At 35.9% G+C, this 15,322-nt stretch overlaps 1 protein-coding gene across 1 annotated transcript in view; it reads right to left on the bottom strand.

Moving 5' to 3' along the window:
- Window positions 1-2,161: 2,161 nt before the first annotated feature.
- Window positions 2,162-15,322, bottom strand: part of LOC104269890 (fibrous sheath-interacting protein 1-like) — a gene marked incomplete at its 5' end in the record, with an annotated part of 48,852 nt that continues 35,691 nt past the window's right edge. The window contains one exon of the mRNA XM_009872605.1: window positions 2,162-2,737. Coding sequence (XP_009870907.1) covers window positions 2,162-2,737 — 576 coding nt within the window. The remainder of the gene's footprint in view (window positions 2,738-15,322) is intronic.

The following is a 15,322-nucleotide window of genomic DNA, read 5'->3' as shown; positions in this document are numbered from 1 at the left end:
TGAAGTGGGTTTTATTTTGCACTTACTTTTATGGTGCCTAAAGATTAACTGTTCACACTATTTTTAATAATCAGACACTGACACAAAGATTCAAAGCCTGATGAGGTTACAAATATCTGTAATTATGTCTTTGGTTTTGTTTTTAGGTTTTTAGTAAAAATGAAAATATTTAGAGACTTTGAAAATTCATAACACTTCTTTTTTCCATCTCCAAAAAAAGATATGTGGTAAGCAAAATGACCCTAAACTCAAGGTGTTTATTAACCATACAAATCTGAGGTCTATATGGTTGAACATTACTCAGCCACTAGTGAAAATGGATAATCAAAACATCCCACTTCATTGCTCTGACACAGCACATGATTATTACTCAAAGACATTTAAATTATTAAGTAATAAACATTAAAACACTCACTTAAAAACTTATACCATGAGATGTTTCAAATGGAAATTTACTTAATAACTGAAATCTCCTTTCTCTCTTGTGCAAAAAAATTACCTCATAGTGACTATGTCTACTGCAACAGGTATGAACAGTTACCTGCTCACTTCACCACATCGTGGCTACAGTGCCCAGTGGTTTGCTTGATTCAACACTTCCCATCCCAAAATACACTAAAAAAGAGAGATGGACGTTGGGGCTGAGTCACACTTGACCCTGACCGTGCTACTCTGACTAAAGGAGAATTTTAATTCATGTGAAGGCAGCAAGACAAAGTGCGTTTCTCTGACTGTCGGATGCTGAAGACAGCTGGTGGTGTAGTAGGTACCCACAGTACTCTCGAAGGAGATCAGGCTGCCCCTGGCAGAGGTGGGGTACTCTGTGGTGCCCCCATCACCACCAGTGCCACTCTTCTCTCCTCTGGGCCAGATCACTTCCTTCTGCCCTTGCTCCACGCTTCTGGTGCTCATATCTACGTGAAGAGCAAAGCTGGTGTGTGAAGTTAGCTAAAAACTAACCTACCAAAAAAAACCCAAAACAACCAAACCTCAACCTCTTCTACAGGTATTGAATTTCCATTGTCTTCCTACTGCCATAATGGTCTACGTCTCATAATGGGCAAATGTGGCAGCTAAGTCTGGATACCAAGTTTGTCTGGCAGCAAGAAAAACAGCAAAAGAAAGCCTTCTTGATTTCTGATAGGTGTAGAAAGGTTAAGTATGAACAATTAAAGAGACAGCTGTGATCATAGTTAAGAAACGATAGCATAGTAAAGAGGTATTAGGATGTTCTTCTAAATTATTCATGAATGTGAAAAATATTTCTCCAAATTCAGATAGATTACCAGTGTGACAAAGACCTATCTTGACAAACCTAGCAGAATTTATGGATTTCTAACACAACTAAACTATAGAACTTTAATCACAAACAACTCCATACTACCACAACTTTTATGACAAAAATGAAAGATGGAGATGTACCTGCCTAAAATCTGACTTGTTTGAAGAGTTTGCTTTCCAGAAAGAGAAGTGATCTTAGGCTAAAAATCTAAACACAGATTTAAATTACAGTATCATTACACAACTGCATTTAAGTAAAGGACATAAGAAACAGAGACATTTCCAAAATTGTTTTACAATACCAGGCAAACTAAATCTAAATTTCTGCTGGTTAAAGTCTACTCTTTCTTTTACTGAACTAATTTACAGAAATTATTCAGTATTTATTAATAGAAATTATGCAGTACTTACTTATTTTGGTGTCTTCTAAGTGTAAATTGAACAACCTGAAATCAACCTTTTATTTTCAATATAGCTAGGTTATGTTTGTTTCTATATTACTGAGTTTATTAAAAACATTTGAGAAACACTTGGATTTTTGCGTGAACTGTTACACCAACTACTGGGAGAATATTGACTCTCCGCAGAATACTGAACAGGACTTTCTACTACCAAAAAGATAATCCATATGTGTCGTCAACACTGCTTTCCAGTTGACAGAATTAATCAACATCAATATATTTCATAAGAATCCTATTCTTATAGTTGATTATGTCAGTGCAAGAATTTTAATAAACATTCTGTTATTTCGCCTGTATTATTTTTGGCACAGTTTTTGTGCTTTAGAAAAGTACATCCTTGCCCCATCATAATAATCAGTGTGTATTGGTGCATACCTTTGGTGAGAACCTGCCTGTTTTTTTCCATCATAATCAAAAGCCTATTCTAAAGGGTTGTTAAGAGTCTCACCTCCTTTGGTTTGCAGTGGTATGCCGAGAATGTCAGCCTCTGTGGACGGCTCATTGTTCGTGCTGATGCAATATAATGGTTCACCCAAGAAAGAAGGTTTCTTCAACCTTTTTGTGTCGAGGGCTCTTGACATAAAGTAACCTTCAGTAACACTCTTATCTCCCATCTTCTGTAAACCTTCTAGGTCATCAGGTTCCTCTGTCTGGGCCAGTGAATCCTTTGATAAATGACTATCAGCCAGTGCTTTGCTCATATAGTAGCCAGGGATTTCACTCTCTGCATTAACACATAAGCTTTTGTCTTCAAGTCTAGCCTTTTCCTGAGCCATTAACATCCCTACAATATGGTCTTCAACTAACATTTTGGAAAGAGTAGATGTGGAGTGAAGAGTGGAGTCTTGACTTGTGTAACAAGGGGGACTTAATCTGAAAGAAAGAGATTCCTGAGGCTTTGGCATGGTAACGTTGCTTATTGTTCTCTGAGGCTGCATACATTCTTCCAGAAGGGTCTTAAGCTGCTCTTCAGAGAGGCTCGTTTGTTCTTCAGTCTGAAAAAAAAAAAGGCAAGAATTTCTTCTGTCAAAATATAATTAATGAAAAGCAGTGCCATAAAACAGTTTGAGAAATACAAAAACACTGGCAGAACTCTTAAATTGGTATCAATGTTTTTCAATTCAAACTGCATTTAAATATACATTTACATCATTACATCATTTATGTAACATCTTCACTAGGTTCTAGAAAGATTAGATGCTGAAAGTTAGGAAAGAATTCACATGTCCACAAGGCACTGAGAAGCCTTTGATACGTCCACAGGTATCACTGCTTCTTAATTACCAAAGCATGTACTTTTCCATATGTCTCAGGTTGTTGTGTTGTACATGCAGACATACACATATGCTTTCAGATTTTATTTGCTGAAAGCAAAACAGCATATTGCTAGAAGACTTTCAGCCATTGCTGTGATGCAACTGGGGTCAAAAATGGTTTTGGACAGCACCAGCCTACAAAGGTTGTCACATATTGACTGAAGTGTTCCCAGCAGCTCACTGTAGAAATGCAACACAGCCTCTCTCAACCATGTGACAAAAAGCACATCAGTCGTTCATCTACAGGACCTACCACATCAACTGTGTCCCATGGCATGTGACAAAAGAAAGCTCCATCTTCTGTACAACAGTTTTACTACTTTCTACCAGCTGGCACTGCTCGGATAGCTCACAGATGTGTCTTTTCAGCCAATTTCTTATGCAGACACTGGCACACTCCCATCATTTTTATTATGCAAGTTTCTTTTACTAGACATCTCTTAAAAATTGATTTTAAATATAATGACTGATATGAGCTGGTAATGGTGAAGAACAGCAAAGGGGATTTTACTTAGAGAGCTTCGCAACCCTTGACGGTCCTTGGTATCAGAGAAGCACAATACTCCTTGACAATTTAAAGATTATAATGAAAAGCAGAAGGCATATTTTAGCTATGCATAATACATCTGCATTTGAAATATGCAATATAGAAGATATTTGTAACATATATTTCTATTAACAAATGTTATAGATACTATGCAACATTTAGGGCAAAAAGCTTGCTTTCTGCGACCAAAACTTCGGCTTTACACAACCTCCAAGAGACAAAGGATCAGTTGACAATCTGATGATCTCCCTGAGGCTGCAGGAATTTACATCAAACAACAATTTTATTCACTGTGTAATGTCTATTAAAAAAAATCTACTTTACATTATACTACAGCATGGAGCTAGTGTCATTTCAAAGGAAAGATTAATAACCAATGTCTAGCTGATTTCTTTTTACCTGAAGGTCTCTTACCCGATTACAGGAGTGATATAACCCTGTTTGATGGACACGATATTATGAGATCACAGCCTAAGGAGCACAAGGTGTATGGATTACGCCTGAAAACTGGTTATTCATGTTCATGAACAGGGACAGTTTTCAGTCAGGAAGGACATACCATTTTTTTGCAAAACTTGCCGTGACTAGTAAGTATTACAAGGAGACACTACAAAGTGAACAAGACAGACATTTTAGGTTTCTTTCAGTCACTATTCTGTATTTACATGCCCAAACATTAAGAATAGCTAATGGCCACTACTACAGAATGATTACTTTACAGTTTAGACACTAGCTGATGTACTTAAACTCAGTTTTATAGATTTATTCAACTTGTTAGTCTTTTCCCGCACCGAACAATTTCCTTCCCAAGGACACTTCGAGTTCACTTGCTACACACACAAAAGAAAACAACGGTATTAAAGACATTGAGATGTTAAGGGCTTTTAAACAAAACAAAACAAACCAACAAATCAACAAAAAGAGCATCACCTGAGTGTTATGTGTAGAGAGCTTTATTTAGATAAACATAAAATCAGGCAAGATATTCCACTAATCTTGCCATCAAACAATGTACTTCTGATAATATAACTGAAATCAAACCACAACCACTGATGTAGATAACAAAGCAAAAATTGTTACCTCTTCAAACTTTTCTCAGGCTTTTAAATTTTAATCCGAGTGCAGAAAGTTCTCACTGATGTAAAACAAGTCAGGGGAAAACAACTAGTAGCAAAACACTGGACAAACCAAAAGCGAAACATGGAATTTTTCAAAACTTCACTCTCAATCTAATCTACTAGCCCACACTGAATTCTTTACATTTCTCAAAGGAGTATTTTAACTTGCAGGATGATGTCTGTTTACAGGCAGGCATTATTAAAAGGGACTCACTTACAAGATGCATTCACTCAGGCAAAGCACCACAGTAACATCATTATAGCACCACTGGAAGCACAGCTGCATCTAGAGTATATCCACAGAGCAGAGTATTATGCTATGTAAACATAACTATATTTGTATCACAGAAGATTCTCACATCTAGAAATCCACATGGATTCCCACATGTTTTGAGTGTGTGGTTCTATACAAACATGTTTCAAAGCTCTTGGCCAAGATCATTTGGAGCTAATTTTATGTTAATGACAGGGCAATTCACTCACTGCAGAAAGGAATTCTGCATCTGGAGTAAATGAATGACTCAGTATAAATGAACAGTGAGGAAGATTATTCCCTCCCCCTCCCCACTTATCTGCAGTCAACTTTTCCTCATAAAAATTTAAATGGAGGAGGGTTGTAATTTTTTTTGTTTCTTGGTTTCCAAGGAATATCATATGGCTTGCACTGACAACTAATTCATAGATTGCTCTGATTACTACCAGAGTGCTAGATGGGGAGATGTAGAGGCTAAGGCAAATGGAGAGGGAAATGGATATAACAGCTATAGAGCAAAGAAGTTAGGCAAATTGTGGGCTTGTTTTCCTCCAGAGTGGCAGGCCTGCAGGCAAAGCAGACAGGGTAAAACATTTTTGTTCTTTCCTTACCTTTTCCTCCCTTTGGATTGCTTTGTAAGACATTTGCAAAGATAAGGAAGGAGAAAGTATTTAACATACCTCTCTGAAAATTACATTTAAAAATACTAATGGCTCCCTGTTTCAAATTTTCTTGTGCCAAAGTCATTTTAGGGTTAAGGAAAAGTATACAGTAGAGGAGAAGATGACTCTTAAATACCCATCAGTCACCCACTCAGCAGCAAGAAATCCACATTGAAATGAAAGCAGAAAGGCTGCTGTTAAAATCAGAAAACTTCGTTTGGGGAAACATGTAATACCCTAAGGAGAGACAGCTCACACCAAATAAGGCTGTGCGTTTGCAACTAAATGAGCATTTTAACTCCTGAGATAGCATAATACAGCAACTGTGCACGGAGTTTGCAAACTATGTATTTGCACACATCAGAAGAAATCCTGTCACAGCTAACTGTGGTAGTTTAGAGTCACAAGACTTGGAATTAATAACACAGTCTCAGGGAGACCCTAAATTCTGCTTCTCCCAAGCTTTCACTGCCCTCACTGTAAATAATTTACAACTTCTATACAGAAAAAAACCTCAAGATATTTCTTTAAAAATACAAAGACATAAAATTAGTGTAATATAAAATGCAGAAACAGACCACTAGACAAGGGAAAGTGAGCTGTTGGGTCTGGTTCCCATTAGAAATTGGAAAACCTTTTAATTGTTCTGGGTAATTTTTAATAGGACACTGAGTCCTATTCATTTGCTAGGCTTTTTACTGTTAATGATGCAAAAAACTAATTCCTAGCCAGGAGTTTAGGAGCCTGCTAACGACCTTTACTGTTTATGTGTGGCTAGATTTTCACACACTTGTGGCCCTTCTCTGACTGAAGATTTCTTGTTCCTTGCTGAATTCCTCGGTGACATGGGTCTATAAAGAAAACCTTACTGCATGTGGTAGGAATGCAAACTTGTAGATCGCTGTGGACAGACCTGCTGTGACCACAGGCTTGCAAGTTCAAAGCTTTAGGCTTGTTTTCCACATCTACACAGTAACAGAACCAGACTGGACACTCAAAGGCCTTATCAGATTTTAGCATGGGGAGAAAGTCAATATGCCAGGATTATTTCTAATTATAGTAAATAATCATAAAATGACACATAGTAAATGAATAATCACTAGAAAGCCAGGATTATTTAAGGACTCATGTAGCTGGCATGTGTATAAACATGCTTATTTTGTTGCTTAATCTGAAAGTGTTACAATCAACGGTTCTCATGACACTTCATCTGCTTGAAACAATTTACTTAAATGATATAATTTACTTTCACTGATGCATAGGACTGCAACAGTCGATTCTAAAGTAACTGCTTTTTTTCTGATGAAAAGAACCCATTTTAAGAGTATACTGATCTATTAAGACATTATGCTGACTTTTGTCATATCAGCACAATAAGGTTTCGTAAGTTTTAGTTATTTCATAGAACCATAGAATTGTCAGAGTTGGACGGGATCTTAAAGCTCATCTAGTTCCAAGCCCCCTGCCATGGGCAGGGACATCCCTCACTAGATCAGGCTGCCCAGAGCCCCATCCAGCCTGGCCTTAAAAACTCCCAGGGATGGGGCTTCCACCCCCTCCCTGGGCAACCTGTGCCAGGGTCTCACCACCCTCGTGGTGAAGAACTTCCTAACATCCAATCTGAGCCGATCCATCTCTAGGTTTAACCCATTCCCTCTAGTCCTACCACTCCCGACATCCTAAAACGCCCTCACCAGCTTTCTTGTAGCCCCCTTGAGATACTGGAATAGCTCAGCAAGCATGTTTCTGGAGAGGACAGTAGTGTGTATTGATTTGATGGTGTTAAAAATTAAGATGGAAGCTGAATAATAGATTCAGAAATCAAGAGCTCCTTTTACTACAATCACAGTTCACCTGGTGGTCCTGTGCCTATGTCTAGTTTGGGTGGATTTGGGAACTTCTGTATTGTTTTAGGGAAGACATAAGTCTTTAAGAATGAACAGGATTTATGAGCCACAGGAGAAAAATCTGCTTTTGCTCTTTTCCTCCTGATATCTTTCCTTCTGTTAGCTACATTTTCTTTTCTCTTATTTTTTCCACTGTTTCTGTTTGCAGAATGAAAAGGTCTAGTAGTCATTTTTCTGTGACTGCTGCCAGAAAAGCAGAGAGGACAGAAGGATCTAGGCAAGAAAAAAGAAGCACCACAAAAGGAGATTAGTAGACATGTGGTAACATCACTGCCTGAAAAGAAAATTCAACTTATAACATCATGAACCATCAGAACCACAACATCAAAGCCATTATTAGCCTCCTGGAATCATATAAAATCTTCATTAAAAACAGTTTTAAAACTCATAAACTTTCAGAGGAGAAAATGAACTTCATTAAGAAATTTGGAAATAAAAAACTTTGAAGGATTTTTCCCCCTTCCTTTCACAAAGAGAAATCAAAAGAGGACATGAGTTTATACAATTTTGTTCTTATTTAGAGTGGCAAAGTAGGAGAAATTTGCAAAGAAGAGACATGGTGACTACAGCAGTTAATTTCTTTTAGTTTTTTAAGATAGCCTACAGGTTATAGAAGTAAAAATAATTATGACAAGTTCTTGCAGGCAAAACCAATTTAAACATGCATATTTTAGTCATTACAAAGAGGCATAATTCTTATTTTTTATTTTATCTTTCTCAAAAATATCCTGTCAATTCCTTATGGTTTGCATGTGGAAATAATGAAAAATTGTGCTTCGTCAGCTATGCCACAATCCTTTAGACTTTAGAAAGAAAAAGCAACTGATTGCCAGAGATGACAGAGTAGAAATAAAAAATAAAAATAAAAGGATGGCAAAATATCCTTTACAATCATTTTATTCTCATTTGATACCACAGACACTAAGCCACATCATTCACAGCTGCAGAGTTCACATGGTAATACACTAGGATATAATGAAGAGGTTTCAGTTGCTGTAAGTGTGAATTTCTTCTTGGAAGCACACGGAAATAATTTTACAACTTTTAAAGACCAAAAATAGTTTATTTCTGAATTGCCACAAGTTGTACTTTTTACTCCTCATTTTCTCAAGCTTACTTCCAATTTTAGCTTCATTTCATGGTAGCTTTTCATCTACAGGTTGTCTAACATCTTCTAGGTGTCTGCATATTTAGCAATGAAGTTTTCACCCATGGTCAGCAAAATCTAAATTTGTATGTCCTCACCAACGTTTGTGAGGGTAACATTAAGAAAGAAAATTTGAACATGTCACACAGGTTTAAAGTTTCTATCATTCCTGTCAGTCATGTATTTATTAAACAAAAAAAATAATTAAAGTAATTGAAGATCACAGTTATTTTTCTCAACTGCCTATGCTTTAGAGGAAGATTATGACTCTGAAGCTCCATTTTCATTAACTGAAACAAATATGGTATTTGTAACCTTAGGCCTTTGACAATATTAGATTAAAACCTAAACAGTTAAAACATCAAGTATAAATCATTTAAAATCTTTATTTCCATTAGCATGCTGCTTCTTCTGCGATTTTAGGAACAAATATAACATATGACTTAACGTATTGGTATGAAAGCAGGCTGAGTTTTTATTTACCGTTACAAAGCAGTGAAACTGTTAGAAAAACTCCTTTATTTGATTACCCAATTAACTTATGGATAGCAGGTTTTACACAACAAAGCAAATGGCTGACAAAGGAATATCAAAGGAAATTCTGAGTATATTGTATATAATACCTAAATACAAATGCAAATAGCAGGTAATAAGAAATTAGTTTAAATTAAATGAGAGTTTTTTCTATTTAACTAATCTTTCCTAAAATACTGGTAAAGGTGAAATTATTTCTAAATATGGTAAAGTCTGATCTTCCATTATACATTAGAGAAAAAATAACCACAGGCAAACGAAAACAACTAGTGGCTGGCAAATGTTACTACCTAATCAGCTCAGTCTGCTGAGTTAAATTAACTGATAAGCCCAATTTTTATAATTATAGTCTCTTTCAGAGATACTAATAGGTGTTTTAGACATTTGAATTTACTCTGGTTTCTTTAGTTATATCTGAAATTGAGAAACCAGACAGGAGCTGGGACAGTAAGCAACTAATCTGGATCTTCTGGTGATGAATGAAAACAAATACAAGAAGGGATCTGGTGTTCTAAAATCATGGTGACTTCAAGCAATAGGATCAAAAGGCAACGCTGCCTTTTAAGAAGAAAGCAAGAAGTTTTAAACAGACGTTGTTTTGTGTTTGGGTTTTTTTCAAACATTTCCAACATCATAATGAAATCTAGTTTTGTCCAAGAGATATCCTAAAACGTTATTCTATTCCCCTCCCTAATGGCAATCAGTGCTTGCAGTGTTCTCATGCCTCTTGCCCTAAGATCCAAATCCTGGCAGTAATTGTACAGAATATTTGATTTTTGTGTATGTTATATAATAAAAACTTCCATTTATTAAGTTTGAATACTTTATAAATGCTGTTGTCTTGCTAAAGAATTCTACTCCAGCTTCCATCATAAGCAGCAGGGCATAAATTTCTGGTAATCAGGAATCAACAAAGGAAGACATTTTAGTCAGTGTCTTTAACAGAACAAAAGGTAAGAATTACAATTCTAAGTAAACATATATGAAATTGTGTAATTAAATATGCACAGAGTATATCTTCCTGGCTAGGGCAAAGAGGTATTGACTTAATATACTAGGCCTATTTAACTGAAAAATCAACACATTCTAGTAAGTCCATATAAGTCAACGATTCTTTAGAAAAGTAATTAAAAAGTTTAATAATTTTAAAAGCTGCATCAATCAAGATGTCACACCCTTCCTTGATTTATATATTAAACTATGATAAAACTCTGATTTAAATAACTCTGAATTTAAAATCCATCTACTCCAAGGTCAACACATGTTTTGCAAGAATTCAGGTCTTCTAACTTCAGATTAGTTCAACATTTAGTTTATCTAATCTCCTGCACAGACTGCAGCATTGTACTGTATATGAGTCACTGTATAATTTTTTCTCCCATTTCCAAAATCTTTCTAAACAAATGGATAGCTCCTTGGTTTTAGAGCACTTGATTTCATACACTTTCAAGTCTTCCTAGGATAGAGAACAAACTGGTTTTAATTGAACACGCTGAACATGTGTGAAAACTAAGACAAATTCCTGAACTGGTATTTACAATCCATTATTCTGGGTAAGACTTTCATTTTCTATCCTCTACTGAAGAAGCAGAACTTCTGCAATCTAGGCTATTTATTATTCAAAAACAGTTTCCTTTTTGTGTTTTTAACTGTTTATTATTAAGCATTTAACAGATTTCATTCCACAGAAATATCTTCCCTGAATATTATTAAGTTGTGGCTTTAATTTTCAGCAAAGCCAGCAGAGTAGACAAAAATGCCTTGATGTGGTTGCAGCTGTTTTCTGTTACAAAAAGCCATTTATGTTTCCTTTTTTTTGCCATGTTGGCTTTTATTTTTCCAAGAAATAGATACGGTGTAGCATAATGGTACCACAGTATCTTACAGCAATTCTAAAACTCTACAATGAAGTACCTTGAGATTTTTTTTTTACAGGTCTACAATCTACTGCCGGAACAGAAAATATAAATAGCAATACAACTAAGGGCACAAAGATTTGTATCTTCATAATATACAAAACTTCACTGTGTACCAACAAAACTAACAAAATTCTTCCACCCAATAAAAAGAAAAATGGGGAATCCACAAACATGTGATAGAGATGACCTATATAGGTCATCTCTATCACATGTTTCTGTAGTTTAATTTCACTAAAACCAAGAAGAACCGGTCCAAGGAGCAATAAGCCATAAAGACTTAACAAAAGCAACTCTAGACAGAAGTTTAAAAGAGAAAAAAAAAATAGTTTATGTATTCTAGGAGTACAGAACATATTTCCTGATATTCTTTAGGGATATCTTTTTAAGTGACTCTTCTTAATTGGCCCTGTGTATCAGAAGCAACAGGCAACTCTGCATTCTGACTTCTTACATATAATATCTATCTATCTATCTATATGATAAACCTGCCCTGTGACTTCTGCTTTGGAGACAGAAATATTCTCTCCTGACAGCAGAAGCAGGATACGAAGGAAGTTCTGTTGTGTGTGGAATAACAAGATGTATAATTCCACAGCATTCTCTAGTGAAGGAACATAGGTAGTGTACAATCTCGTATCTAAGTTAAGGAAAAAAACACTTTTTTTTTTTTTTATAACTGCAATTTCCGTACAGAGTTTTTGACTTCGCATCAAATACAGACGTTAGTATTCCTCTTTGTTTCACATTTTTGCCACCTAAATCAAGAGCCGCAGGCAAAGGCAAGTGCTAATGTCAACTGTAGTTCCACGGGGTCCTCACAGGCGGCAGAGAGACGCCAGCACTTCAGATTGTATTCAAACCAGCTAAAATCTGAAGAACACTTCGAATTTTGCTTACAAATTACTAGTTTAAAATAGAAGCCTTTCTGACAATTCAAAGGACACTAAGCAAAAAGAGAACAAAGGGGGAGAAGCAGAGATCAATATTACAAAAGGAATTTGGTAAAGCACAGAGGATTTTTAAATATTATGTAAGACACTACTTTTCAGAAACCTGATTCTGAGACAGATGTTGAAATACAGAATTTTAAAGAAGATGTAGCTTTAAATAACAAACCCCACAATGTATCGCACTGGCTTAGTTTTCACTGTCTTGTAGCTGAATAAAAGAGCATGCACAGTATTGCCACGTGTTGGCAAACACAAGCACTCAAACAACGAAAGCCAGGACACCTCGCCCAAAATACCAGGTCTAGTACATCTGAAACCGTATTTTTTTTCTTGTTTTGATCTTTTAATCATTATAGTTGAAAAAAAGGCTTGGTCTTGTCTCTTTTTCAATAGGAGAAAATATTCTAGTGCAATTATGGCACCGCAAAAATCTAGAGCTTTAGCAGTACCAAAAATTGCACAATCTGTGGGAAAGAGAGCTGGCAATGTTTGTAGTTATGTGAATTGCAAATGCAGAATCCTACTTTAAAATGGCAAGACTAGTAAGTCTTTTTTAAAAAGAAAAAAAAAAATCAAATTCCCACTTACTGTTCATGAAATGTTTCTGACCCTTTCAGGTCACAGCATGAACAATTACGCTCACTAAAGGAACACCCCATCTAAAAATCTAAGAAATTATCGTTGCCTTTTAAAGAAAAATCAACATACGTGAGTAGAGATAAATGAGTAAGGATAGGGACACTTTTGCCACATCCCAGTCTCTGCTTACAAGAGGTCAGAAAAAGAACTGATAAAGAATTTGATTTTCTTTTGTGTTTGGTGGGGCTCGCTGCCACAGGGCAAGGGTAAAGTTTCTACAGGGAATGTCAGGTTGCAGCTGCGCTTTTCAGTTTGGGCATGTATTTTATGGAGTGCTGAAAAAACATTTTTTAAAAAGAAAGAGAATAAAGAAGCATCTTTTTCTTTTCCTAAGAATGGAAGGGTATTTTGAAATGAGATACCTGCATCTGGCTCGCCTATTTCCATTCAAAACGAAAACCCAAAAGCCTTTAGGAAGAATGTGATGAAAAATATTGCCCCAGGGAAAACATCTTATTTGGAGTTTCAAGCGTGTCTGCACCCGTTCTTAATTTTGAGGAAGTGGGGCAGGGAAGGAGGATCCTTTCAGTAAGTACAAAACCAGGAGTTAAAGCTTGAAATATATAAATATACATTATCAGAAAATATATGTTTGTCATGCAACAATAAAAAAAAGCTAAGAATGAGGTAAACAAGTACTAATGTATTATTCCTGGATGTTTGACAGCTGTTGTTTTAAAAAACTTAGAAATGCAAAATGTTAATATTACTTTTTCTCTAACTACAAAGGTCACTCTTCAGAAGGTCTAGTTGCTGAAGTAAACCTTAGTTTTGATCATTTATTAAAAACCTTGTTGCTTTTCCTAAGGCTTGTTTAACATATAGTAAATGTGCAACACTACCAGTGACCATGATGGCATGATCAATTTCCTGTACTATTATAACCAAAATCCACGTATTTTATGTCCTTGTCAAACTAGAAACAGAATAAACATTTTAATACCAGGTAGGAGAGCCAAGCTCCTCCTTTTTCTTCTGGCACAATGAAGAAAATTCTCACAGTCATTTCCTGCCACTAAGTTTACAATAGCTTTTAATTGTCTATGCTTTAGAAATAAAAATCCCTTTCAGCATCTTCTGTTGCTCTTTTTCTGTCATAGACCTTTTCTCATGTCCCAGAACGAAGACATCTAGAAAAGTATGTGCATTCAGAATGCTGCACTTCTTTATTGCTATTATTCTGGTTCCCATACTCAGATGCACAGGTATTTGCGTACAGAGAAGCCAAAAAAGCTTTTACTCTTGTTACAGAGAGTACATTGATTTCACTATGGAAGCTCTAGGCCAACAAGCACCTAACACAACATTGTAGTACACGTTCTTCTCCCCCACTCACTCATGTCCTGGTAAACCCATGCCTGGGCATTTGACAGTCACACAAGCACAGTGGGCAGGATCTTCTACTTAGTCCTCAGCACCCAAGAGGATGCCACAAGCCAAGAGACAGAGGGACAGGAAACTACATACCTCAGAGAGTATATACTATGCATAATCATACCAGCTTTCCTGCACAAGGGACAAAAAATGAGAGGGCTCATTTAGAAATCTAAAGCCTTTATAGTAAAAAGACTCACAGTTTAAAAAAAATGTCTTGGTGATATAGAAATAGTTTAGTGTTTGAATTTTTCACTCATTTTTTTTCAGGATATTCTCATATATAAAATGTAATTCAGAACACCTGTGAAAACAGCTGGTTCTAAGAAATTTTGCTTTTAGGGAAATTAATACAATTCTAGAAACAACAAACGAACTACCAAAATGTAAAATAGTACAGGTCCACGCAGCTCACTGAAAAGTTTTGCAATTTGAAACTTGTAATTGCTACAGGAATAGCAAAAATATATATTTTTAACACAGTTTGGGACAATCCAATTTATACTTAATGATGTACACCACTGCACAAAAAGGAAAAAAAAGAAAAAAGTCTAATATTTCCTTCAGTAGAAGACATGGAAGTACCAAAAGATATGTTTTTTAAAAGAGAATTATGTAAATCTATCATGCATTTGGGATATAAGCAACTCCACTGGAGCTGGAGTCTATCTTTTGCCCATGAAGTCAAAGTTCACGTGTCACTCATAAGATCCGAAAGATTAATTTACAAAAAGTCTGTGTGATCGCATTACAGGGTCAATGGCTTTAACACAAAGCACTATGCACCCCAGTTGCTTGGAACTTTCTTTACTGCACATCGGAATGTTTTTGCCCAGTTGCTTTGGTTAAAAAAAAAAAAAAGAAAAGAAAAAAAAAAACACAAGCAAAGTTCACAGCTCTGTTTCTGATTAATTAATGATGACATTGTTGGTTTTAGAGGACACTATACTACTCTCAGTTATGTGGAATCACAGCTACTGAATCAGTAGGCAATGACACAGTCAAGTGCTTGGTGTGCTTCTTCCAGGCACTTCTACTTATTCATTAGGTTAATACAGATAGAGAGCTCCTATTGAAATACATTGAAAAAAGAACAGATTCTACTTTTTGAAACAAAAAGTATAAGCTTAGCCTGGATGATAAATATTTAAAAGTCATAATTTATTTAATCAAGGACACCCAGCTGCTTCTATTAAACTGCTTTTCCATTAAGC

Source organism: Apaloderma vittatum, unplaced genomic scaffold, assembly GCF_000703405.1.
Source record: "Apaloderma vittatum isolate BGI_N311 unplaced genomic scaffold, ASM70340v1 scaffold14997, whole genome shotgun sequence".
NCBI classification, from domain to species: Eukaryota; Metazoa; Chordata; class Aves; order Trogoniformes; family Trogonidae; genus Apaloderma; species Apaloderma vittatum.
Note: the sequence above shows the minus strand (reverse complement) of the source record. Positions and strands in the feature narration are given on the sequence as shown.